This window comes from Equus przewalskii, chromosome 6 (genome assembly GCF_037783145.1).
Source record: "Equus przewalskii isolate Varuska chromosome 6, EquPr2, whole genome shotgun sequence".
NCBI classification, from domain to species: Eukaryota; Metazoa; Chordata; class Mammalia; order Perissodactyla; family Equidae; genus Equus; species Equus przewalskii.
In genome coordinates, this window is record NC_091836.1 from 53,512,375 (window position 1) to 53,538,601 (window position 26,227).

The following is a 26,227-nucleotide window of genomic DNA, read 5'->3' on the forward strand; positions in this document are numbered from 1 at the left end:
GGATGGACAAATGTGTGAGTGGGTGGGTGGACAGTGGATGAACAGATACACGGATGGATGGTGGATGGGTAGATGGTAGTGTATGGGTAGATGGTGGAAGGATACTATCACCGTCCAATGGTTCCACCCAGAGCAGCGTGAGGCTCCCTTGTCCCCCTCTTCTCACGGTTCTCACTCCAGGCTGTCATTTCACTTTTCTAAAAGCCTTCTCCGTTGAAAGAACCATTAGATGTTCCCTCTTGGTCCTCCAGCAACAGCTAGTACTTTCCTTCTCTCCTGCCACCCAGCATCCAGCTGAGTCTTGAATCAATACCGGTAAACTGGGTGTGAACAGAAGGAGACTGCTCATTATTTGCCATTATTCACCTCTGAGTGTGTGCATTCCCACTGCTTCCCATTCTCTCTAGCTCTCGCTCTCGCTCTCTTTCGCTCTCTCACTTGCTCTCACGCTCGCTCTCTCTCTTTCGCTCTCACGCTCGCTCTCTTGCTCGCTCGCTCGCTCGCTCGCTCTCCTCTTTCTTTCCTACTCCTTGGGAACTGGTTCAACCACCGTACAACCAGCTCATCTGCCTCTGGCATTAGAGGAGATACTGGAGCCGGAGGAGGAGGAGAGCGGAGGCGGGCGGGCAGGAGCTGCGGCGGCGGCGACAGCGCACAGCCGGCCCGCGCCGCGCCGCCCAGGAAGCCCATGCCCGGCCCGTGCCGCCCGGGGCTTGCTCATGAGGCCTCTGCCGAGCCGGAGCAGGAAAAACGGCGGCATCTCCCTGGGACTCTTCGCCCTCTGCCTGGCCGCAGCCCGCTGTCTGCAGAGTAAGCGCGGGGCATGGGGCATGGGGCACAGGGCGCGGGGAGCGGGGCGCGGGGCGCGAGTGCCTGTGTCGCGGCTGCCGGCCGCGGGCCCTCGCCCACCTCGCCTGGCCTGGCTGGCAGCGAAGGAGCCGCTTCCCGGCGGGCTGGGCGCGGCCCGAGCCGGCTGCCGATCGCTCCCGGAGGGACCTAGGCAGAGCGGAGGCTCCCCGGGCTGGCACCCGGAGCCGCTTCGAGGTGCCCGCCCCGCGCCCCGCCCGGCCGGGCGTTATCAGAGCCGGAAGCCGAGCGGGAGAGAACCGGCTCCGGGCCCGGTGGATCGCCGCCTCTTCTGCAATGTTTTTTATTTCTTTTTCCTGGAATAACCAGACCCCAGGGCGCACGAGACCCGTCATCCTCCCGCGGACTTCCCTGGTCACCAGCACGTTCTGTAGGTACCCCCATCCCTCAGACGCACCCACGGCAGACTCTCTTGAGGAAAAAGCGCTCTGAAGGTCTGGGCTGGGTGTTGGGACCTGAATTCCTCGGGCCGGAGGTGGTCCTCGGCACTCTGCGCTGAGGGGAGGGCTTTGGGGGGTCGGCTCTAGACTCCCTCGGCGTGGTGAGTCTAAATGTAACCCACAGCCCCACACCCTCCCATCGACACAAACAGATTTCAATGCCGTTTTACTCTCATTTAATCCTTATCATTCTCATTTTACAGACTAATCAACCAAGGTTTAGAGAGTGACCAATGCAGGGCCACTGGAGGTGGGAAGACCTCTAGTAAGAGCCAACACTTGTTAAGAAAGTGTGCATTCAACATCCCTGGACTTTACCAGACTTCTATCGTTAACCCTCAGGGCAACCCTATGAAATAAGCGCTACTCTTATCCCTGTTTCACATGAGGAAACTGAGGCACAGAGAGGTTGTTACTTGTATAAAGATGCCAGCTAGTCAGTGATGAAGTTAGGATTCAAATCTGGGCAATCTAGCACTCTTGACCTTTACGCCTCTGGCTGGCACCCAGCTTTGAAGACTGCAAGTCTCAGAAACCCAGAAAGACTGGGATGGGACATGTGCCTCTGGCTGTCTGTGGAGCTAGAAATAGGCAGCTGTTAGTCCATCAGGTTGGTGGGTGTGTTTGGCGTTGCAGTGACCTATTTTATTGTCGTTCATCCCTCCAGCATGTTTCCAACCACCATTCTTATGCAACATCTGTACAGATGTTCCTGATGTTCGGGAGCCAGCCATTTTCCACAGCGTAAAATTCACTTATTTATTCACTCATTCACGGTACCCTCTGCCTGCAGGAAGCAGGCCACACTGGGTACTGGGGATGCCATGGTTCACAGTCTTGTCCCTAGACAAGCAAACAAGAGTGCCAGCTTGGAGCGGCAAGCTCTGAGAGGCGGGCGGTGTCAATGTTCTGGAAGCCCTAGAGGCTCAGAACCTGGATTTGGGGGACCAGGGCAAGCCTCCCAAAGGGAGCCGCGTCTGACAGATGGACAGGAGCAGCCAGGGGAATGGGACAGAGGGAATGCAGGGTGTCCTCGACAAAGAGGAGGACAGGTAAAAGTTTTGCCCTTCTCCATCGAATATCTGACTCCAACAGAGCTGTCAGGTCCAGGGAGGCAGGCATTCTTTTTTGGCTCTGGGTTCCTAGCACTTGCCCAGTGGCAGCTGAGGTCTACCCCTTAAAAGGTAGTGAATGGATGTGCACCTGCCTGAATGAGGCCTGTGCTTCAGGGCCGGCCCTGATGATGTAGAGTGGGCCTCCTCCCTCTCACCAGCTCCCTCTAGTCTCGGCCTCTTCAGCCTCTGTCAAAACCATCCACCCAGAAAGTCTAATATGCATCATTTACGCTGAAGTCTGTTAAAGCATGCCCCCAAAACACCAACACCCTGTCTGTGAAGCCTTTTCTCTGTAAGTGGACTATTATGGACTGAATGTTTGTGTCTTGCTGAAATTCATATGTTGAAGCCCAAACCCCCAGTGCAATGGTATTTGGAAGTGGGACCTTTGGGAGGTAATTAGCGTTAGATGAGATCATCATGATGGGGCCCTCATGATGGGATTAGTGTTCTTATAAAAAGAAGAGACCAGAGGTCTCTCTCTTTCTGCCATGTGAGGGCACAGCAAGATGGCAGCTGTCTGCAAGGCAGGAAGAGAGCCTGCCAAATCTGCCAGCACCTTGATTGTGGACACCCCAGCCTCCAGAACAATAAGAAATTAATGTCTGTTGTTTAAGCCCCCCAGTCTATGGTATTTTATTATAGCAGCCTGAGCTAAGACAGAAATCAGTACTGAGAAGTGGAATGCTGCTGTAACAAAAACCTAAAACTCTGGAAGCAGCTTTGGAGCTGGGTAAGGGCTAGAGGCTGGAGGAGTTTTGAGGTGCATGTGAAAAATGTTCACTCTAAGGGCAACGCTGGGGAGGTTTTAGATGCAAATGAGGAACATCTTATTGGACAGTGGAGAAAAGGTGATCCTTGTTAAAAAGTGGCAAAGAGCTTGGCTGAACTGTGTTCGTGTTCTAGCGTTTTGTGGAGGGTAGAACTTGAGAGTGATGAAATTAGATATTTAGCTGAGATTTCTTTCCTTTTTTTTTTTTTAAAGATTTTATTTTTCCTTTTTCTCCCCAAAGCTCCCTGGTACATAGTTGTATATATATTTTTTAGAGGTGGGTCCTTCTAGTTGTGACATGTAGGATGCCACCTCAGCGTGGCTTCATGAGTGGTGCCACGTCCACGCCCAGGATCTGAACCGGTGAAACCCTGGGCCCGTGCAGCAGAGCTCGCGAACTTAACCACTCAGCCACGGAGCCGGCCCCAGCTGAGGAGATTTCTAAGCAGAGAGTCGAAGGAACAGCTTGGTTCCTCCTGACTGTTTATAGTAAAATACAAAAAGAGAGAAATGAATTGAAGAAGGAATTGTTAAGCAAAAAGGAGCCAGAACTTAAAGACTTGGAAAATTCTCACCTCGTCTAGATTACAAAAAGTGAGAAAGCATGCTCAGAAGAGAACACCAACAGTGTGGCCAAACAACCATTTGATAAGATTAGTATGGGTGTGAGCCATGGACCTAATCAGCCACCCCAGCAGAAACACTGCCAGTTTGAACTGAAGGGGATGAAGACAGAATGAAGTGAAGGAAGGCTGTCAGACTTGTTAGATCCTACAGCACTGAGCACACACCTGTTCAGCTGTGAATGTGCGCTGTTTTTCAAGACAAGGCAAGAAAGACTCTGTAGGTGATTCAGTGATCATCAGAGCTGCCTCCTTTGTTTCAAATGGGGGGGCTGTTGCCTTGGCTTCAACAGGCCAGATGGAGGCCCCACAGAGCCTCCAGGGCCAGGGCTGCCCAGAAGAGCCTCTGGGGACACACAACTGCCCAGCAGAGTTGCAGGGGTGGGGGGCCGGATCTCTGCCTCAGTAGGTCCTGAAGGCAGGGCCGCCGCTTCAGTGGGTCCGGAAGGGAGAGTGTTAAACCAAGGAAGATTGCTCTTGAGCCTTAAGATCTAATGGTATTTACCTTGCTGGGTTTTGGACTGACTTGGAACTCATCACCCCTTTTCCCTTTTGATTTCTCCCTTTTGAAACGGGCATGCCTATCCTCTCTTGCCACATGTCCTACCACTGCATTTTGGAAGCACGTAACTTATCTGGTTTCGCAGGTTCCTAGTTGGAGGGTAATTTTGCTTCAAGATGAATGTACCTCCAGTCTCACCCATGCGTGATTTAGATGGTGTTTAGATAAGACTTTGGACTTTAGAGATGAAGCTGAAACCAGTTAAGACTTTTGGAGCTGTTGGGATGGAATGAATGCATTTTGCATGCAGGAAGGACATGAATTTTGGGAATCTAGGAGCAGAATGTTATGGTCTGCATGTTTATTTCCCCCTGAAATTCATAATAAAGCCCTAACTCCCAATATGATAGTATTTGGAGGTGGGGCCTTTGAGAGGCAATTGGGTTTAGATGAGGTCATGGGAGTGGGACTTCCATGATAGGATTACTGTCCTTATAAGAAGAGGAAGAGATCAGAGTTCGCCTTCTCTCCACCATGTGAGATAGGCAAGAAGGTAGCCATCTATAAGCCAGGAAGAGTGCCCTCATCAAGAATGGTTAAGCCCCCCAGCCTATGGTATTGTGTTATGGGAGCTGGAGCTAAGACAGGGACTTACAGGTTTATCTCCTAGAAAGCTGGCAGGACTCCCGTGGCAGGCCAAGGTGGGGCCCCGTCTGGGACCTTTGTTCATTTCCTTTCTCAGCTCTCTACATTGTAAGGTAGCCATCAAGCCTGCTGGTATCCTGTGCTCCCTCTCATTTGGAAGCGGATGATCCAAGACTAAAGCAGGAAAGTTTAGTTGATGGCCTGGGGCCAAGTCAGCTTGCTTCTTGTGTTCCAACCCCGCTTTCTAAGAAGCAGGCCTCTCTCCCAACACACATGGACACACACACACACGCATGAATACACACACAAGTGACCTTTAACATCCCCGCTTAACAGGGTGGGGCCAGGGCTGGAGGAACTGACCCCACTGAGTCACTCATGGCCCAGTGCCCAGGAGAACAGAGGAAAAGAGTAGGGGCTGAGTCTGGGTCTGGGGAGGAAGGGGACAGGCTGGAAGCTGCCACAACCAGAAGGGAGCTGTGGGTTCTAGGCTGAGCTGGGGGTGGGATGAGTAGGGAGGGGAAGGAGAGACAGTGTAGGAGGAATCCCCTTGAGGCCCCTGGGGAGACGCCCAGATCTGTCACTCCAGGACCAGGCCCCACTGGTGCCCTGGGGCTGCCATCTATGTGGCACTCTTTTACTGAGCACCTACCATGCTTAGGCTCTTCCCTGGCCCCTCACGAAACAGAGACAAATGAGGTGTGCTCTCTCTCTGCACTCTCCTTTCAGGTTTATAGACAGTGGTTCTGCAAACATATAAATGTACCCACCAAAAAAGTAGTGTTTGGGTGCGCTTTGAAAAAAATGCAATTATACTGTACTTTTTATGAAGCAACTTAGTTTTTACAGCAATTTTTTTTAGCTCCATCCACGTTGATAAGCAGAGATCTTGCTCATTCCTCTCAACTGCTATACTTATGTCTTCACACAGATATGATGCTTTTTACCTAACCAGCCCCCTCCTGCTGGATGTTTAAGCTTTCAGCTTTTAGCCCTCCCTCGGGGGAGAGCGACTCCTAATGCAGGGTGACAAGGGTGATGCACATGGTGGTGAGGATGTGGAAGGCCGAGGCCACCTCTGGGCTGACAAGTGCCCCCTGAACACGCACCTCCTCCCACAGGTAGTGCTCAAAAATGCCTGGAAGATTAAATTGAAGCTATTGAGGGAGAGGTGTCATCAACCAGAACGTCACCCAAATTTCTTCCATCCTGATCTCCCAGGGAGTCCTGAGTATAGTCCCTGCCAGTCTGGGAGGGGAATGCAGTCAGGAGACCCTCCTTTCTCCATTATCCCCAGGACCGAAGGACACCTATGTATTTCATCCACTGTCAGATTTTTAAAAAATATTTCAATATATCTAAAGTCAAGAGGCATGTTACAAATCAATAGCCTTGCCATAATCTCTGTCGGCCTGGATTGAGGTTGAGTCCTTCCCGAGAGGATGTGTTGCTTCTGTCAGTCACCGGGAAGGAGTAGGAAAGGCTACATGGAGAAGGTGAGGCCAAGTGTTGAAAGATGAGTAAGTGTACACAGCAGGACAAGGTGGAGAAGAGAATTCTAGGCATACAGCAAGTGCTCAAAAAATAGGTACACTCTTGCCCTTGGGGCCTGGCAGGGTCTGGACAAGCTGAACTACCGAAGAAGAAGTGGGAGCCACCTTAACATGCACCTTCCGGATCTCAGCTGGTACCCGCTCAGACTCCACTGACATGTACCTGCACAGTCCACTGCTCTCAGGACCCTGGTGTGCCTGCACCCAGGTTTTCCCTGGAAAATGGGCTTGGGATAGGAAAGTATTTATTTATCCAGCAGAAATAGGAGTAGACAAAGGAGAAGTAAGCAAGTTCGAAGTTGGAAAATGATTTTCTCCCATAACTGGTTTACTGGGCTGGGAAAGCACCGGTTGGCCCCGTGGGCAAAGGGGAAAAATGACACACTGGACCATAAAGGGAGCACAGGACATTCCTTGTTCCCTTGTGGTCCAGGAAGCACATGGGCCTTTCCCCCTGCGAGGCGCACCCTGGGGGTAGCTCAGGCCTGTGCTGTGCTGACTCCAGAGGAGCCTGGCTGCTCTGGGGCTCCCTGGAGAATCCTCAGCTGGCAAAAGGGAAGGGCCAGGGGGCTGGTCCCAGTCCCAGTGCTGGCCGTAAGCCCTGGATGTGAGGTCGTCTTCCTTCTTGGAGCACACAAGGCGGGTGGCTGGCTTAGTGACTGTCAGCCAAGGCTGCACATTAGAACCACCTGGGGGCTTGTAAGACCTACAGATGCCCACGCCCTACCCCTGAGAGTTAAATCAGTGTCTCCGAGGGCAGGACCCAGCGCTGTTTGGAGTTTAAGCTCCTCTGGCGATTCTAGTGTGTAGCCAGGCAGAGAGCTCCTGGACTAGGCCGTTTCCGGGTCCCCTCCGTTAGTCTTGTCCTGGGGAAAACAGCTCGTCAGGAAGCGTGCACGTCTCTCCCACCTTCTATTCTCAGAACACCCACCATTGTGTGTGGTAGGGTCTCGCTTATGTCTTTCTTCTTCTTCTACATAGTTGTATGTTCTAGTTGTGAGTGCCTCTGGTTGTGCTATGTGGGATGCTGCCATCAGCATGGCCTGATGAGCGGTGCTGTGTCTGTGCCCAGGATCCCAGCTGGCAAAACTCTGGGCTGCTGAAGCAGAGCACGTGAACTGAACCACTCGGCCATGGGGCCAGCCCCTCCCTTATGTCTCATTTGTGGTTTTGTCCTGACAAACCTGTAAATACTTTTCCACCAGGCTTAGGTCGGGAGACAAGGCTGCTTTGCTTTGAAGTTTGGTTTTTTCAGTAAATAGTTCCTGAGCACCTACTGTGTGAGGGGCACTGTGCCAGGAGCTGTGGATTCTCAGTGCGGTCCCTGTAATGGGGGGGGCGGGGGGGGGTGTCACATGACCCAGAGGGGAAGTCAGATCCTAACGGGATGATTTGAAGTCAGATGCCCTGGGAGCACTGAGAAAGGCGTGTAACTCAGCTCGGAGTTGGGAAGAGTCTTCTTGAAGAAGAAACCTTGAAGGCAAAGTAGGAGGTGGCCAGGTGAGCAGTGGGAGAAAGTTCTGAGCAGCAGGAAACAGTGAGCACAGATGCAGCGTTGCCGTCTTCTCCCTGTGGGCCAGTAGCAGGTGACAAGCCTTTAGTTAAAGCAGGTTTTTCAACTCTTGCCAATTTCTTCATATTCAGTCTGATAAGTCGTCTAACAGTTAAGGGAATGAAGCGTGGGAAGGTCCTGGATCTTAGGTGGAAGGTGCTGGAACAGTTTCTCTGATAGACCCTTATACTAATGCCAGAGAATCAGGAGGGAGATATGGGTCCCTTGGCACCAGGCACTGGCCGGGGGACCTAATGTGAAGCTCCTCTGACTGTTTGTCCTTCTGTACTTATGTAATATCCCTGCCCCGGGCTCACTGTGGGACTGGATCACATTCCTTTTGAAGCCAATGCCGGAACACCAGACCTGCTCTTTCCTCCTGCCATCAACCAAGACTTCTCCATACTTTGGGATGGGGTTTCGGGGATTCTTGAACTAGAACTTGTTCCTTTATGTCAGGTAGACTGTCAATTCAGTTTGACAGCCCCAGGTTGAATGGCCATCCATCACGTCACACACTGCTGGGTGCCGGTGATTCAGACCTCAGCGTACGGTACATGCTTGCCTGCCCCTTCTAGCTGGGAGATGGGCAGCCACTCATCTAACATGCGTGCAAGGCAGGCTATGAACTGTGCCTTAGGAGCCTAACAGGGCCTGGCAGAGGAGGTGACATTTAAGATGGGCCTTGAGGAGTGCACAGAAACCTGAGAATGGGGAGGGGGTGATCTGACCTGAGATAGAGGGCAAACTCTATCCCAGGCCCAGTGGGAGTGGTGCATAGTTTGGTGCAACCAGAATTGAGGGGTAGCAAGGAGTCTTGGGACACGAGGAGGGAGAAGAAAGTTGAGACCAGCTTATTGAGGTCTTTCAGAGCCAAGGAAGACCCAGCCAGACGTGTGGTGGGGCCGGCTGGGTGGCACAGCGGTTAAGTTCGCATGTTCTGCTTCGGCGGCCTGGGGTTCGCCAGTTTGGATCCCAGGTGTGGACATGGCACTGCTTGGCAAGCCATGCTGTGGTAGGCATCCCACATATAAAGTAGAGGAAGATGGGCATGGATGTTAGCTCAGGGCCAGTCTTCCTCAGCAAAAAGAGGAGGATTGGTAGCAGATGTTAGCTCAGGGCTAATCTTCCTCAAAAAAAAGAAAAGAAAAGGAAAGATCACTAACAATAGCCTCCAGGCAACTGAAGAGAAGAAAAGCCAGTATCTCCTGAGTTTTTATAATTCTTAATAACAATTAAAGGACAATAATAACTGTGATTGTTTATTAAACACCTACTTTGTGCCAGGCACTGTAACAGCTTCTTTCTATTCGTCTTCACAGTACTCCTGCAAATAGGTGTTATTAGTTTCCATTTCATAGATGAAGAAACTGAGGCTCATAAAGGTTGAGGGATTTGCCTAAGGACAGTCATTCATTCAGCAGGTGTTTCTGGAAAGCCCACAGTACCAGGCACTGTGCTAGGCCCTGGGGATTCAACGCTGAACAAGATGGACTGGCCCCTGTGCTCAGAGCTGACAGCTGGTCTAGGAGGATGAACCATTAATCAAGAGTGATTGCAACAGACTGGGATAAGTGTGTTGCTAGAGAGGAACAGGGAGGTACGGGAACCCAGAGCTGGGCCCCCTAACCTGGTGTTGAGGGGTTGGGGAAGGCTTCCTGGAAGAAGGGGTGTTTAAACTAAGACCTGCAGGATGAAGAGGAATTGGCTCTTTCATACATTTGAAGGAGGAACTTTGTACTCTAACCATTGTACTCAGTCATGGGTGTGCCTGAATTATCTTTTGATCACTTTACACCCCTCTTCCAAGTGCCTTCAGGCATCCTTTAAAGTCCTCCCAGAAGAATTCTTGGGAGGTCACGCCACCTCATTTCCTCTTTTGTCCTCCTGTTCCACACACATTTCTGCAGAGGTGTCTGAGGAGGGCCCCACTTTCCCGTTCCCAGGCTGGCCACTGGCCCAGGCCTGACCACAGCTCCTGCAGCCCAGCCCTGCAGAGGGCAAACCAGCAGTGCCCCTCCCCGAAGGTGCTGCCAAGCCAGGCCGCTGGCTCCGCCATGCCTGGCTTCCTTGGCATCTGAGTAGAAACACAGCAGTGACTTGACCTTGGCCCGTGGCCATTCAGAAGAGGGCAGCTTTCCAACAAGGGTGGCTCTGCTTATGGTAGAAAGATTCCAGGAGGAATTCCACAGGGAGAAATTTCAGATCACCCAGTCTCTTGCCATGCTTCCACAAGGAATCACAGATTTACAAATGCTCAGTCCCATTCTACACCGCTATGTGATTTGCAAGAACCAGCCTCCTCCACCCGACACTCCAGCTCTTGGTTTCAGATCTATTGCTTCAATACCTGGTGCAACTCTAGCTTCTGCTTACATACCCCTGGGGATGGGGAGCTTACTACCTCAGTAAACCACTCAGTGCATCCTCAAAGAATTCTCATTAATAATAGGTGGTATTTATTGAGTGATCACCAAGTGTTAGAAACTGCGATAAACTCCTTACCTGTATTGCCTCACATAAACTTCGTTCTGCTACAGGAGGTGGGCACAGCATTATTCAAGTATACTTATTTCATAGGTACGGTAATTGAGACTGAAAGAAACTAATTTACCATAGATCACACAGCTGTTACTGGCACACCTAAATTTTGAACACGAGTCTGTCTGATTCCGGAGTCCATGAATGCATCCAGTATACACACTCTGCCTCAATTGTGTTCACCAGACTCTGTATCCTTTCAATCTTTACTCACTGGTCCTCATTCTGGCAATGACTGGGTGTCTTTCTTCTCCAAGATGAGAAGTTCTGCAGCAGACGCTGCTCTCTGCCTGGCAGAAGTGGTGTTAGCAGTGTTGGAGAAGGAGAGGAGGGGCCGGCCCACAGGGATCCTGGGAGCATCCTCAGTGCCCCCTGTGCCCTAAAGTCTTTCAGAAACATAACTACTGAAGCTCTAAAAGTGTGGTCCTGGGACCAGCAGCAGCATTACCTAGAGCTTAGAAATGCACACTCTGGGGCCTCCCCCCCGGACCTACTGAATGAGACACTGGGGATGGTGCCCAGCAAGTGTGTTTTAACAAGCCCTCCAGGTAATTCTAATGGAGCTAAATGTTGGGGACCACTGCGGTAGAGCACTGGAGAAGGTGGAGGGGGCACGTGGAATTACTTAACTCCCTGTTCTTACCCCCTAACGCCAAAGCGTCACTAGAAATAGGACCAGATACAATGCAATTTGAGGGATGCCAGAAAGAGTCCATTTCCCCCAAATATCTGAAGGGCCGGCCCTGGAGCCTCAGACATTCCTCTCCAGCGGCCCTTCATGCCTTTGGCTTTAGGCTTTGTTAAAGTGCCCCTGTGAAGGGGTTATGGGCTTCGGCTGCCCATAATGAGTGGACTCACTTATTGGTGATCAATCTTGGTTGCACACTAGAATCACTTGGGGGCTTTTAAAATTTGCAGAGGCCTTGGGCCCACCCCCAAAGATTCTGAATTCCTGAGTCTGGCGTACGATTTTTAAAAGCTTCCCCAAATGGTCTAATGTTCAGTCAAGGACTGACAATAACTAGATTGGTCCACCTTGGTCCAATCAGCTGTGGCCAGGAAGCTGAGCACTAAGGCCCTCTCTGCAGGGGCTCTGAGAAGAGATTGGGCGCAGCTGGTCAGGAGCCAAATTAACCAATAATGCACTTCCACATGGAGCATGGGCCATGCATTGGTGTTGGAGCTTGGTAAATGTTAGTCTCATAGCTTCCTGTCCCAAATGGAATGGAAGGAGACTGGATTGATTCCTCATGGCCTGGAATCATGGCTTCCTCTGGGTGAGAAATCAGGGAAGGGAGCGCCTATGCCACTTGGAATTGTTCCCAGCTGTCAAGCTTTCTCACCCATGTTTTGTGGTTTGTTTTTTTATTGAATCATTGACAGTCAAGCTGTGACAATACCTAATTACAAATGAGGAAATGTTGGGTCAGAGAAGTGACGGGATTTGTGCAGTCACCCAGCTAGGGTGTGGTGTGGTCAAAACAGAACCTGGGTCTTTTGATTCCACAGACTGTGCATGGGGTGGCCTTCCCAGGGCTTCCCCAGCCGGCATCTTGCGCTCTTCTGCCACCCTCTGCCCCCACAGGCAAGTGTGTCTTCTCTGCATCTGGGGAGAGGGGTGGGAGCTGACTTCTTACGCAGCCTGCGGAGTTTCCACTCTACCGTGACAGAAGGAGCTGGGAAGAACACCGGGTGAGTGTGGGGGCCCAGAAGCCACAAGTGTGTTTCAAGAAGAAGAGAGTGCTCAGCAGTGTCCCAGGAGGAGAAGGTCATCTGCTGAGAGGAGGAATTTGGAGTCCAAAGAGATTGGAAGGACCCGGCTGTAGTAATCATGGAAAAAGAAAGGGTAAATTCATGTGAAAAACATAGTAAGATTGACGGTTTTGGAAGGCCCTCTTGAATCTGGTGATCTTGAATATACACCGGAAACAATGTATTTTGTTGTTCTGGAGAGCGTCTGCTCTGCGACTTTCTCCTATAGTGCTGACTGCTCAGGTTGGAGCAGAGACGAAGCAGAGAGTTGTTGATCCAAAGCTAGGGTTTTGCCCACCAGATATGATGAAAAGACAGAGACCACTGCTGTCCAATAGGAATATAATACAAGATACGGATGTAATTTTGAATTTTATAATGGCCACATTAAAAATATAGAAAGAAACAGGTGAAATTTTAATAATATATTTTGTTTAACCCATATATGCAAACTATTATCATTGAAACATGTAATCAATGTAAAAAACTTGAGATACTTTACATTCTGTTTACATACAGAGTACTAAGTCATCAAAATCTGGTGTGTATGTTATGCTTAGAGCACATCTCAACTCAGACTAACCCATTTCAAGTGCTCAATAGCTACATGTGTCTAGCAGCTACCATATTGGAAAGCCCAGGTCTAGACTCTTACTTCTTGTCATGTCTGTCTCTCAAATCTTTAGCAGCACTGAGCCGTGTGCTATTTTGGGAAACATAAAAGAAGTGTCAAACTGCACCTCTGTATAATGTGTTTTATTTTATCAGAAGCAGCTGTGGGGCAATGAAAAGACAGTTGGGTTCCAGCCTCAGCTCTAATTTTCCACTTGGCAAGAACTTGGGCACTTAAGTCTCTAAGCCTCAGTTTCCTCATCTGTAAAGTAGGGATCAAATAAGCAAGTGCCTGTGAAGCAAAAAGCATAGTTCCTTAACCCAGGTCTCCTGCCTGCCCAGGTCTCCAGGGTGAGGTGGTGCTTGTGCAGTACTTTGTGTACATGTGAAGTACTGACATTTTCAACCTTGAAAAGTCTGGGGCTCGGACCCAATCTTGGCATGCGTTTCTATGTATTTTTAGGATCGTGCTGTTTTTATTTTTTAAGTAATTACAAATTTGCTAAAAGATTCCTACTGTTCAAGAGAGTATAGAGCGAAGTATAAGGCTTTCTTCCACCCCAGACAGCTAGGCTCTGCCCCAAGGACAACCACGGCTCTGGGTTTTTAGTGTACCCTTCCGCAGACTTTCAATGCATTTATGCAGATGTGTGCATGTGTGCATGTGCATGTGTGTGTACACACATCTCATTACTTTACTCAAATGGAAACATTCTCTACATACTATTCTGTCCTGTGCTTTTTCATTGTTTTTTGGATCTTATAATATCATTGCATATAGATCGTCATTTTTAATGTCTCTGTAGTATTACAAAGTATGAATATTGATAATTTACTTAACCAGTTGTGACGTAATAAGCAATACGTATTTGGTCTCTGCTCCCAGTTCCTGGCACAGAGTTCCTAAAACCCTAGTAATTTCTTGGGCGATAGGAGCTTCTTTAGTTATAATATTTGGTCTTAGTCCCTGGTTCCTGACATAAAAGTTTCTAAGACCCTTGGAATCTCCCAAGTGATGAGTGTTTTTTTGTTTGCTAATGAAGTGACTCTTGGAAGATAAGCCTGGTTGGCAGAGGACCTACCTGTGTGATTAGAGGGTTGGAACTTGTAGCCCTAACTTCCCCCTAACCCCCAACCTCTGGAGATAGGAGAGGGGCTGTGGATTGAGGTAATCACCAATGGCCAATGATTTAATCCACCGTACCTATGTAATGGGACCTCCAAGAAAACCCCTCACTGAAGGAGTGTGGAGAGTTTCTGGGTTGGTGAACACATCAAGGAGCTGGGAGGGTGGCGTCCCCAGAGAAGGCATGGAAGCGCCACGCCCCTTCCTACATTCGTTTCCCTGTGCATCTCTTCCGTGTCACTGTTCCTGAGTTCTATCTTTTATAACAAACTGGTAATAGTAAGTTAGGTCCTTTCCCCAGTTCTGTGAGCTGTTCTAGCAAATTATCGAAGCTGAGGAGGGGGTTGTGGGAACCCCCCAGTTATAGCCAGTTGGTCAGAAGTTCAAGTGGTCTGGACTTGTGCTTGGTGTCTGAAGTCGGGGGCAGAAATGTGAGACTGAGCCCTTAACCTGTGGGGTGTGTGCTAACTCCAGATGGTTAGTGTCGGAGTGTTGTGAGCAGAGGAGAAGTTTTCCGTTACCGTCCCTAACCACTGAACACACAGGTGTCTCTAGTCTTTTGTACTGCAGTTGACTATACTATGCTTTAGTGACAGTGTGTACACACATATCTTTGCATCTATGTGCCCTTATTAGTTGTAGGATAAGTTCCTAAAAGTGGAATTTCTGGGTCAAGAGGTATGTGCTATTTAATGTTTTTACAGATTTCACCATATTGCCCTCCAAGCAGGTTACATCCACTTATAATCCCACAGTAATGTTTGGTATCACTTCTGCGCACTCCTGACAACATAATGTTATCAAACTTCTTGATCTTTCCCAGTCTGGTATTGGCCAAGTCATTTAGCTTTGCCAGCCTGAGTTTCACTGGGCTGTGATAATTGTATTTGACAGCTAGTACTTAACGGGTTACCAAGAGAAATGGTGGCTATTGCTATTTTGGAGTGATTTTTTTGATTGGAGTACAAATACAGGAACCTCATAAAGGGGAGCAGCCTGCCAGGCTCCATCTAAACCTGTATCTGTTCATGTTGTTTGGGTTTGGCTGACATCTGGGTGACTTCCCAAGGCCATTATACAGCAAGATCGTGGGGGAGCTCCCTCAGGGACGAGCTGAGCTTTGGTCTGTTAGTAATCGGGCACTGGCAGGGTGAATTACCACCTGAGATAACAGGAGGTCTGGGTACCCTGTAAATTATGTGCAGATGTCAGTCGTCAGCACTATGCATGGCACCTAAACCTGAAAGTCATTATTTGGGGTTGCTGTGCTGGCCTCCTCCGTGAAGCTGTGTTTCAGAAATTCCGTGCTCGCTCGTTTCAAGAACTGCAGAAGTTAGAAAGGGACGTGGGTATTTTAGTTGCAGGGTAAAACCGTGCCATTTCTCCTTCTAGCTATTTCACTCTGGGCAGACTTGGGGCTGGGAAACTGGGTCTTGCTAGCGCCTCTCTCAGCCAGATCCATTGCCCCCTCGGCTCAACACAGACCCCTCCCCCCACCCCTCACCTCAGCTGCACTGATCTATCCAAATGGGCAGCAGTTTGACAGGCAGGCATGCATGTCTTTATTCATTCACTCATACGAGTTTATTGTGAAACCTACAGACCCTGTGTTGGGCACTGGGGTTTCTGAGATCTCCCAGGGAAGATCTCACGGTCTGGGGCAGAGCTATTGTGCACATATGTGCTTCCAGCTGCCCCTCACTTCTCCCAGTCCAGGCCAGAGGCTGGCCCAAGTACGGCCACACCCAGCGCCTCAGGCTGTTCCCAACTGCTGGGGCTCCAGCCGTGGGTTCTCTTGAAGGTGCATGCACAGCACAAGCACATGTGCTGGGCCCGGGGCAGTGCAGGTGATGTGTGCAAGTGATAAGATGATGAATTCTGCCAGATGGCCCTTCCAGACGCCCAGTGCAGATCACGCCGTGCCTCGATTTGAGCACCAGGCTGGGTCCTCCCTGCCTGCAGGATAACTCCTTCAAGGAATCCCCAGCCTGTCACAGATTCCTTGTGCTACAGCCAACATGCACTTCTCACTCACCAGCTCCCAAACCTGAGTTTCCGTCTTGCCTCCCTGGGTGGACTCACTGTTTCCTCAGCTAGGATTGCATTTCCTCCCTTGCCTACGCTTTTAAAATCTTATTCTCCAAGCCTCAGCTTCACTGAGTGTCTTCTGCTTTTCCCAGCCCCTGCGAACTTCCTGGCTCATTACCAGGATAGTGGAAAATACCCAGGATTTCAATCTCCGCTCAGCCGTTTACCACGACATTATGCGAATTACCTAACCTCAGTAAACTTTAATTTGCTCCGCTGTAAAATGGGGGTAACAATGTACTTTTCACCAGGTCACCACCCGCCAGCCAGTGCCCTGTGTGGAGGAAGCATGGTGAGTGTGGAGCTGGGTTCAGTGACTGGTGGGAGGTCCCCACTAAAATGGGGGTGCAGTGGGATTGCGACCAGTGGGAGATGTGTTCGGGAGCCAGAGGGTTGAGGGAAGAATAGCTTTGGTCCGCCCTCGGCTTACCCAGAGCTGGCTCCCCTGCTGAGCCCCGTGGGCGCCTCAGAAATCAGCCATCGTGTATCTTGGAGTTTTCTCTTCGCTCTTCAACATTTCCCTGTTGAGTCTCAGATAGGGTGACCAGCTGTCGTGGTTTGCCCATGACTGTCCTGATTTTAGCACCGAAACTCCTGAACCTGGAAAAACTTTCAGTCCCAGGAGGGGTGGTCACCCTGAGGCCAGTGACACACTGATGGATACAGGCTAGCGGTGGGGGCTGCAGCTCCTCGAGGGCACTAAGTGCTGGGTCCTGCTGGGCCTTACACGTGCTGCGTGGCCTCCTCCTCACAGGGTTTCCAGGCTCCTCCGCAGGGTTTCCAGGCCTCATTCTGCAGCGGAGGAAGCTGAGGCTCCCAGAAGTGAAGGCACTTTCTCCAAGTCTCACAGCTAGGAGGCCCCAGGGTTGAACCTGTGTGTATCCTGCCCACACTAGGTGTCTCCACCACACCCCACTGCCAGCTGGAGTAATCCTTTTGTAATGTGATTCGTCTCTCCACCACCTGCTCCAACAGTTTTCTGAGTTAGGACTCCTGAACCCTAGCTTTCTGACTCCTATTTTAGCTGCTTACAGGCTTGATAAGGAGGAGGAGGAGGATGCTGACGCTGCGTTTGATAATCAAACTGGCTGGATAAGTGGCTTTCCAGATAAGTGAAGTGAAAATGAGTCGTCTTGATTAAGGTGTATCCTCCTTGTCTCCTTAAACTCAGAGACCACATCAGCTATGTATCTTCCTTTAACATTAGCTGTCCACTGAAATTGTGGTCTGAACAATGTTGACCTTTATGGTGATTTCGGGAAATATCTCCTGCTTAAATAATCAATTTTTTAAAACAGCAAAGCACTACTTGTGTAATTTATTTGTAAGAAAAGGAACACGGAACCATTCTGAGTATTATATTCCAGCCCAAGCTAGGCAGCTGCTTTCACCTGCCCGCTGCTTTCTCTCTGACCAGTTCCCAGGGGGTCTCACCAGCCCCAGGAAATCAGGCTTTCAGGAAGCTCAGTGACCTCAGTTCTGTGACTTTTTCCTTAAAGGAGGCATCCCCATCTATCTGGGAAATGGGTAGAATTTAGTTATTCTCTGCTTTTTACAAAGAATTCAAGCGAAGGTGAAAAGCAAGGTAAGCTTTTAAACTTCGCACACCAGATTGCTTGATCGAATCAGGAGAACTTAAACAGATTTTAAAAATATATTTTTTTTATTATCAATTCAATAAATGTGGAAAATTCAAAGTTACATGAATGCATACCCTGGAAAATAAAATTCCACTTTCATTCAGTCTTTAAGGGGCAATCCCTGTTAACACTTTAGCATATATTACTACAACATTTTTCTACACATAATATGTACATATTAACACATATTTACCAGCCCTGGTCGCCTAGTGGTTAAGGTTTGGCACTCTCACCGCTGTGGCCCCGGTTTGTTTCCTGTTCAGGGAACCACACCACCCATCTGTCAGTTGTCATACTGTGATGGCTGCATGTTGCTGGGATCCTGAAAGCTATGCCACTGGTATTTCAAATACCAGCAGGGTCACCCACAGTGCACAGGTTTCAGCAGAGCTTCCAGACTAGGCAGACTAGGAAGAAGGACCTGGCCACCCTCTTCTGAAAAAATTGGCCATGAAAACCCTAGGAATAGCAGCAGAGCATCGTCTAATATAGCGCCGAAAGATGAGAGGATGGCATGAAAAGACCAGGCAGGGTTCTGCTCTGCTGTACACAGGGTCACTAAGAGTCGGAATGGACTCAACGGCACTGACTGTAGAAGTGTGTATTTACACAAATATAAATAAGATTTATTTTTTAACTTAGTACCATGTCATCGACATCTTCCCTTGTCCACACAAAGCTCATTCTCATTAATGGCTTCCTGGCACCCATTTTACAAGTAAAGTCTGATTTATTGAACCAACCTCCTTGAGTGGACTGTTTGAGCCAGATCTGAATATTGGTCTAGGCACTGAGTTTTTCTGGTCTTGTTCTGGAATGATTTCAGCACAAGCTGCAGAGGTGGTTACTCATTAAATCCACTTCTTGAACAGTTGATGTGTGGTTTGCCTTTAAACTCTTAGAACTGTTAATTTTCCATCTTTGCTATAGACCCTTTGTTCCTAATTATATGTGTCAGAAAGAAGAACTGTTTGTTCCTGGAACCTAGTTAAATGCTTGGTTAGTTTGTCTGATTAGGAGGAGGTTTTCTGGTCAAGAAAACATACAGAAATCAACTCAGACTGGTTGGCCAGTTTTTAGCGTATCAGCATCTGAGAAACTTGGGCTTATTTTTGTTTTTCAGTTTTGCTGTTTCTGGGGCCAAAGAACTTGAAAAGCTCAAAGTGAAGGTCCCTAAGGCTATTCAAAGGGCTAGTGGTCTCCCAGGAGACTGGTCTGTCAGTAACCTTGACCAACATTGTTAACATAGGATGTAACTGAAATGCACATAGGTTATGATACAGATTTGTTACTAGCACTAAATGTGCTTCTCCAAATCTTACAGTAATCGTCATTCCAGTTGCTCATGTTTGGGGTCAGAGAAATCCGAAAACATGGATAAATACATAATATAGATAGTCACAAAGTAGAGTGGGAAAAACACAGGGTTTTTAATCAAACAGAACTGCATTCAAATCCCACCTTTGCCATTTCCCAGCTATGTGGGCATGTTGCTGACTCTCATGGGAAAAATAAGAGGGATAAGGATTGTAAAGGACATAATAAGTATATAACATAGGAACTGGCACATAAAGCCTTGACTAAATTATAGTTCTCTTTCGTATATGTATGTTCGCTTTTAGATGTGCCTAACTTTTCAAACCACCCAAGTAGCAACATTTCCATCAGGAAACAGCATGCCCTTCTTGTTGCTGTCGGTGTTTGGTTATTCACTTATTCATTCACTCAACAAACATTTATTCACCAGCCACTGTGTCAGGCATTGTGTTGGGTACAAGGGACACAGAGGCAAAAAAAATACGTGATCTGGAATTTGACCCATTTTCCTCTAGAGAGAGAGAGAGATCATGCACGAGTGAGCACAAATGTGGCAAAGTGTTAATAATTGGTGAATATAGGAGAAGGTGTATAGATATTAACTCTACTTGTCTTTCAACTTTCTGTGAGTTTAACATTTTTTAAAATACAGAGTTGGGGAGAAAACATACTTCTGGTCCTTGGCAGCTGAACTCTTGAAAGCCGTAATTACCTCCCAGTTTTTCAGCATGGAATTTATCAGATTATCTCCAGTCACTTAGGCAGGTCTTAGGAGAGGGACGCTAATGGGATATGCTAGGGATGGGAGAGGACAATGAGAAAGGGCTGGAAAAGTAACATGCGTGGTTACCTGGAGCCACACAGCAGGGGCTCTGGGGTAACTGGGCAGCCATAGAGTGAGGGGGCCACACAGAAAGTGGAGTTGGGAACCAAGGGATGGACTCCAAGCTTAAATCCTGCCCTATCCTGTCACCAGTCGCCAGCCAGCCCTGACCACTCGTCTTGGTGTAGGGAGGCATTCGTCACATTCTGTGCCCTCCACTGCCAACCACTCACCTTTGATTTGAGCATCGAGGTTAAATACACGAGCTTTGGAGTCCGCATCCCTGGTGTGACTCCCAGCCTTACAGAATGAACTTGGACAAGCTAGTTAGTCCTGTTGACACTGAGGTTTCCTGTATCCTCGATAGAATTGCAATGGGTTGTATGAGACTTTAACGAGATAATGTGTATAAAGCAGTTAGCACAGGGCCTATGCGTGGTACCTACTTAATACATGTATAATGACACATATATAACCTTAGCCAATGGCACTACTATTCATTCATCCACACAATCACCCAGAAATCTCCGCTTGATGCCTCTCTGCCTCACCCACCCCCACATCTAGTTTGTCAGCATGTTCTCCCTACTTCCACATACGTATTCTAAATTTACTTTTCACTCTCTCCAAGGCTCTGTCTGCACCTCTTATCTAGTCCCCTGCTGCAGCCCCCTGACTGCTCTTCCTGCTTCCACTTTACCCCCTCACCCCCTGAAAGTTCTCCATAGCAGACATTCGCAAGCTTAACGGAGAATGTCACCCTCCTGCCTAAGCCCTCCTATGGCTTCCCATCACCCTTGAGAAAGCCCACCTCTGCCTCTCACATCATGACCTGGGTCCTGCCCAGCTCTCCAGCCTTGTCTCCTGACCCTCCCATTACTCCCTGCATGCTGGCATATTGGCCTTCTTTCTGTCCCTCAAACACGCCAACGCTGACTCCCACCTCAGTCTTTGTAGTCGTACCCTCTGCCTGAAATGCTCTCCCGCATGTCTTCATGTGGCTGCCTCCCTGTCCTTTAGGTCTCAGGTCAAATGTCATTTCCTCTGCGAGGTCCTCTCTGACCATCCTATCTAATATTGTGTACCACCTCCACCCGCACCAGTCACTAGTGCCGATTTATTATCTTTAAAGCGTTTGTCACAGGGGCCGGCCCCGTGGCTGAGTGGTTAAGCTCATGTGCTCCGTTTCGGCGGCCCAGGGTTTCACTGGTTTGGATCCTGGGCGCAGACATGGCACTCCTCATCAGGCCATGCTGAGGCAATGTCCCATATGCCACAACTAGAAGGACCCACAACTAAAAATATACAACTATGTACCGGGGGGCTTTGGGGAGAAAAAGGAAAAATAAAGTCTTTAAAAAAAAAAAAGCTCAGGCTGCATAACAAAATACCGTAGACTGGGGGGCTTAAGCAACTAATTTATTTTCTCATAGTTCCAGAGGCTGGAAAGTCCAAGATCAAGTTTCTAGTAGGATTTGGTTTCTGCTGAGAGCTCAGACGTTGTGACTCACATGGCCTTTCCTCCATGGGTGCCCTTTACGGGGAAGGGGAAGTTGATGGGGAGGGGAGCTCTTATGTTCTTATGTCTCCTCTTATAAAGACACTAATCCTATGGGATCAGAGCCCACCCATATGACCTCATTTAACCTTCATTACTTCCTTAGAGGCCCCATCTCCAAATATAGCCACACTGGGGGTTAGTCTTCAATACAGGAATTTGGGAGGGATACAAACATTCAGTCCAGAACATTCACCACTGTAACATCAGCACTAGAAGCTAGAAGAGAGCCTGGCATGTAACAGGTACTCAGTAAATAAATTAATGCATTATAGATGTTCGTTTTACTATAAGTTCATATAAGTTGCCCCACATCTAGCACTCCATCTTGCAGGTCAGGGTGTGTCACTGTACATTCCCCAGTCTGCCATCAATGCCACGGTGGAAGAAGATATCCTGCTCTCTGTTGAATACTCCTGCCATGGCGTCCCCACCATCGAATGGAGGTATACATCCAACTGGGGAGTGCAGAAGATTGTGGAGTGGAAGCCAGGGACTCAGGCCAACATCTCCCAAAGCCACAAGGACAGAGTCTGCACCTTCGACAACGGCTCCATCCAGCTCTTCAGTGTGGGTGTGAGGGATTCTGGCTACTACGTCATCACAGTGACAGAGAGCCTGGGAAGCAGCCAGTTTGGCACCATTGTGCTGCACGTGTCGGGTAAGAGCCACAGGCCCAGCGCCCCTCTGAGCTGTGAGCATGTGGCAGGCCAACTTCATGATATTAAAAGAGCTATGTTCCCCTTTCCTCTCACCTGCCCCACAGAGATCCTCTATGAAGACCTCCACTTCGTCGCTGTCTTCCTTGCTTTTCTCACTGCTGTGGCCGCCATGCTAATCAGCCTCATGTGGGTTTGTAACAAGTGTGCGTACAAATTCCAGAGGAAGAGAAGACACAAGCTCAAAGGTAATTCTCTAGGCCTTGTGATAATCAATTCATGCTTTTATGGCTGGAGGTGGCACATGTTATCTTGTTCTCACCAAGAAACCACTCTATGGCTGATTTGTAACTCATGGCCTTACCATTTGCTTTTGCAGAAAGCACAACGGAGGAGATTGAGCTGCAAGATGTTGAGTGTTAGCCAAGGCTGGGCCCAATTACATTCCTACCTCAAGAGGAAAACATTTTCCAATGGAAGGAGGAAACACAGTCCACTCTAGAGCCTCCTATTGCCCCGCCACAGCCACCCATTCCTAATGGGGCAGCTGGACGTTGACAGAATTGACTGTGTGGAGTCGAGGACTCTGGATTGGACAAAGTCAGTTCTCATACTTGCACGAAGTTCAAGGGGAAGAGTGCTTGAGGCTTTGAGCCAGAGCTTTGCTGGGCTGCAGTTTCCAGTCATGTTGAGCCATTCCAATGGCATACTGCAGGCACTGGCTGCTTGCTCGCTATGCTCTCTCGGGCTTAGGGGATGCTATTGGAGGAGTCCCCATATTAGAGGCCAGAGTATCTCCAGATCAAGTGTGCAGCCAGCACTGGAACAGCTCTCCGGGCTCCTGTCTGCTCTGCTTGTGCCCTCCAACCCTCTGCTGTGGGAGCTGCCATGAGAAAACCTGAGGCTTTTAGACAATCTGCTGCCTAAGCAGCAGAGGTGGAAAAGGACTGTGATCCGTGCTGCTGTGCTGCAGTGAGTTGCTCAGAGTAGGGAGAGGACGCCCCACGGCCTGGAGCTTTAGGGAGAGGAACTTAATTTGTTCCTGAAGGACCAGCATTGGGAACCAGGAATAGGGAGAAAATTACCTTTCTTTTCCTCTTATTCCAACGTTAATTGGATTTTCCCTCCTATGGCCCCAACTTAGGCCAGTATGAGGAAAATAACAGTTCATCTCCACTATGGCATCTGGCCTGCAAATGGCCCCCTGACAAGCTCGGTAACGCTACCTGTGTGAAAGCTGAGACCGCATAATGGGAGGTACAACTGGAAAGTCAGTCAGCTCAGGCTTTGAATCTGTCCCCCTCAGTCACTAACACTTCACGTCTCAAGTCAGGCCCTTGCTCTTTCCCAACCAGGCTAAGGAGCACTTGGCGCTTACCTACCTCACAGTCAGGGTATCGAGTGAAGTTCACAGTAGCATGGAGCTCTCTGAGCGATTTAAGAAAAGCATGAGGATTCTTCAAGAACTTGGAAAGCAATAAGTGCTATATTATTAGAGTATTGGAAATCGATAAAATGCCATGAGGTATTGGGGCTCCGGGTGAAACTGCGGACTAGATCACAGCTGACCTTTGTCCTTAGTCTCCCAATTTATTGGTCACTGTTTGCCTGAGTTTCTCCCAAGTTCCACTGGCAAGCTCTAAAGCAGGCATGAGTTTATTTTCTGTTATCTTTACTCTCTCTAACATTCTTAGCTACAGACCAAAGGTATCACCCTGATTATTGATGGAAGCTGAGGTTCTTAGCTGTGTCCCCAGCCCTCAGCTGCAGATTCACCCACGCAAACAGGAAGGAGAGCTAGAACATTCCTTCTCTTCTCCCTCCCTTCGGAGTCTCCAATGTCCACATTTCTTCTACTTCCCATGTAGCAGTTAAGGCATTGCCTGGAGGCCTTTGCCTAAATAATGAAATCCAGAGTTGCAGGAAGGGACTTTTGGAGTACTCAGACAGGAGCGCTCAGTGATCTAGGGAAGGGCTCTGAAGGCACTTCTTTGACTCCAAAGGCAAGAGAGCAGTTGGTCTGAACAAGTGACTTGTAGCTCTAGCACCTGACACATGGAAAGTTTGCCCCCCGCCGGGCCATCTCCTTACATACATGTGTAAACATGCACACCTGTGCCCTTTCCCCATGGGGCAGTCAGAGGAACCAGGCCTGTGCCAGGACAGGTTCCTTGTACCGGTGTCTGGTGCCATGCGGCAACAGCGGCAGCAGTACCAGAGAGAAAGCGGGGGCCGTCTAGGACAATTTGATTCTTTCTTCTCTTTCACAGAAAGCCCATCAGCAGGAAACTGGCTAGGACCTGGGTAGCTGCTGGAGTCTGTGTACCTTCTCTCACATGACCTGCTTTCCAGAACTCTACCTCTCAGCTGGTCAGAAGTCAGGATGGTAATTGTCAATCATAAAAGGAGGAATGGAAAAGAATACCCGATGGGAGGCCTCCGTGGGCAAACCCAGAGATGTATTGCTCTCCCAAAATTCCCTCAGCTTTCCATTTCCTTATTTTTCACGTTTAAAGCTCCCTCCATCCCGAACATTCCTCTGGAAAGTTTCTGATTCCAGAGCCTGAGGTTTTTGTCTATTTTTCAAAAAAGGAAATATGAAATCATGGAGGTTGGCCACTGTAAATGTTAAGCTGTAAGTTGTGTTTCAAACTGTGAAAAATAATTGTTTTGAAGAATGAAATAAAACCTGAAAATAAAACCCTGCTTCACTGTGTGTGAACCCACCCCTGCCAAGAACTCAGAGACCCTGGGTGAGGTTTCCAGCAGCTGTCACATAAGCAAACCCTCAGCCGCAGTTGGGGGTCTGGCACATTTTTTAAATGAAAATGGAATTAATCACATTGTTTCTAATCATAAACATTCTTTAGCAATTCAGAAAAACATCTAATTAGCCCATCGTTCTCTCCTGTATTGTAACCTAAAGACTAATGTGAAGTTTTTGCTTCCAGAATACTAATTGTAATACAATCCTTTCTGCTTCTGGAGAAGGCTGAATTGTACCAGAACATACATGCTTTGTCCACAGAGTATCCTTTCAGAGATTGTGATCTAAGAAACCAAAAAGGTGTATACTGTACTTTCTCATTTCGTGCTGTTTTGGGTATGTGAGGAGAGCTGAAACAGAGAACCCTCATCCTCTGAAGCCCACGGGAGATGGTAGACACCCGGCAGCACTTCACACTCACTCTGATTAGAAATCATACCACACGAAGGTGAGGAGCAAAGGCAGTGAGAGGTAAGACAGGTTCTCAGGATATCTTGCTCAGCGGGGAATGCAGACAAGCCCTGCAGGAGGATGCAATTCACAAGGGCCAGATAACTGACATGGGTAGAGAAAAGGTGGCACAATAGGATGCTGGGAGATGTAACCAAGATGGAGGAACCAAATATGAAACCCCAGGGATGTGACTCCAAGGCAGTCTCCTTGACAACTCCAGAGGGATACTGGGAGAAAAGGAAACCCTCTGTCATCAGCTTTTATATACCCAGCAGAGGTTTCTGCCCAGTTTCCAGGGAAGCATCAGACACCTCTCTAGTTTACCGAAAGCAGAGTAAATCCCTGAGGCTGTTGTTAGCATGTGCATCCACAGCTCAACTTTCACTAAAGAATTGTGTGAGTTGCCAGTATGTGTGCCTCTTTGCACGCCCAAACCCGTCCCAGCTGTCAGCTTTTCCAGTCCTTGAGACCATGCTTACTGAGTTCACTATTTCCACTGTCTTTTAAAAATTAGGTGGGTGGTTTTGGTTGGGATTAATTACAAATGTGATAAATCCTTCTTTAAAATTAAAATGATATTGAAGTTTATATACAAAGTAAAAATTCTCCCTCCAACCCAACTCTCCAGAGGGAACAAGAGTTAAATTTGGTGTATATTCTTCTAGACTTGCATATGCATATATGAACATATCTGTCTATATATACACACACCACAATACACATACTTAATCTATTTTCTTCTTAGGCAAATAGGATTCTATTATACATATTACCCTACAACTTGCTTGTTTTCTCTTAATGTTTCTTGGGCATTATTCCATG

General features: G+C 48.6%; 1 protein-coding gene across 1 annotated transcript; it reads left to right on the forward strand.

Moving 5' to 3' along the window:
- On the forward strand, positions 1-24,886 carry VSTM5 (V-set and transmembrane domain containing 5). The gene is made up of 4 exons (XM_008525703.2): positions 1-810; positions 21,861-22,187; positions 22,293-22,433; positions 22,565-24,886. The coding sequence occupies exons 1-4, from the start codon at positions 720-722 to the stop codon at positions 22,606-22,608; spliced, it is 603 nt and encodes a 200-aa protein (XP_008523925.1). The 5' UTR covers positions 1-719; the 3' UTR covers positions 22,609-24,886.
- Positions 24,887-26,227: the final 1,341 nt, after the last annotated feature.

What these genes read in the sequence shown, in the direction of transcription:
- VSTM5 (XM_008525703.2), top strand. Translation starts at nt 720, where the DNA reads ATGAGGCCTCTGCCGAGCCGGAGCAGGAAAAACGGCGGCATCTCCCTG. An exon ending in CATTGTGCTGCACGTGTCGG is followed by an intron (nt 22,188 to 22,292) that starts GTAAGAGCCACA and finishes CCTGCCCCACAG; the next exon opens with AGATCCTCTATGAAGACCTC. An exon ending in GAGAAGACACAAGCTCAAAG is followed by an intron (nt 22,434 to 22,564) that starts GTAATTCTCTAG and finishes TTGCTTTTGCAG; the next exon opens with AAAGCACAACGGAGGAGATT.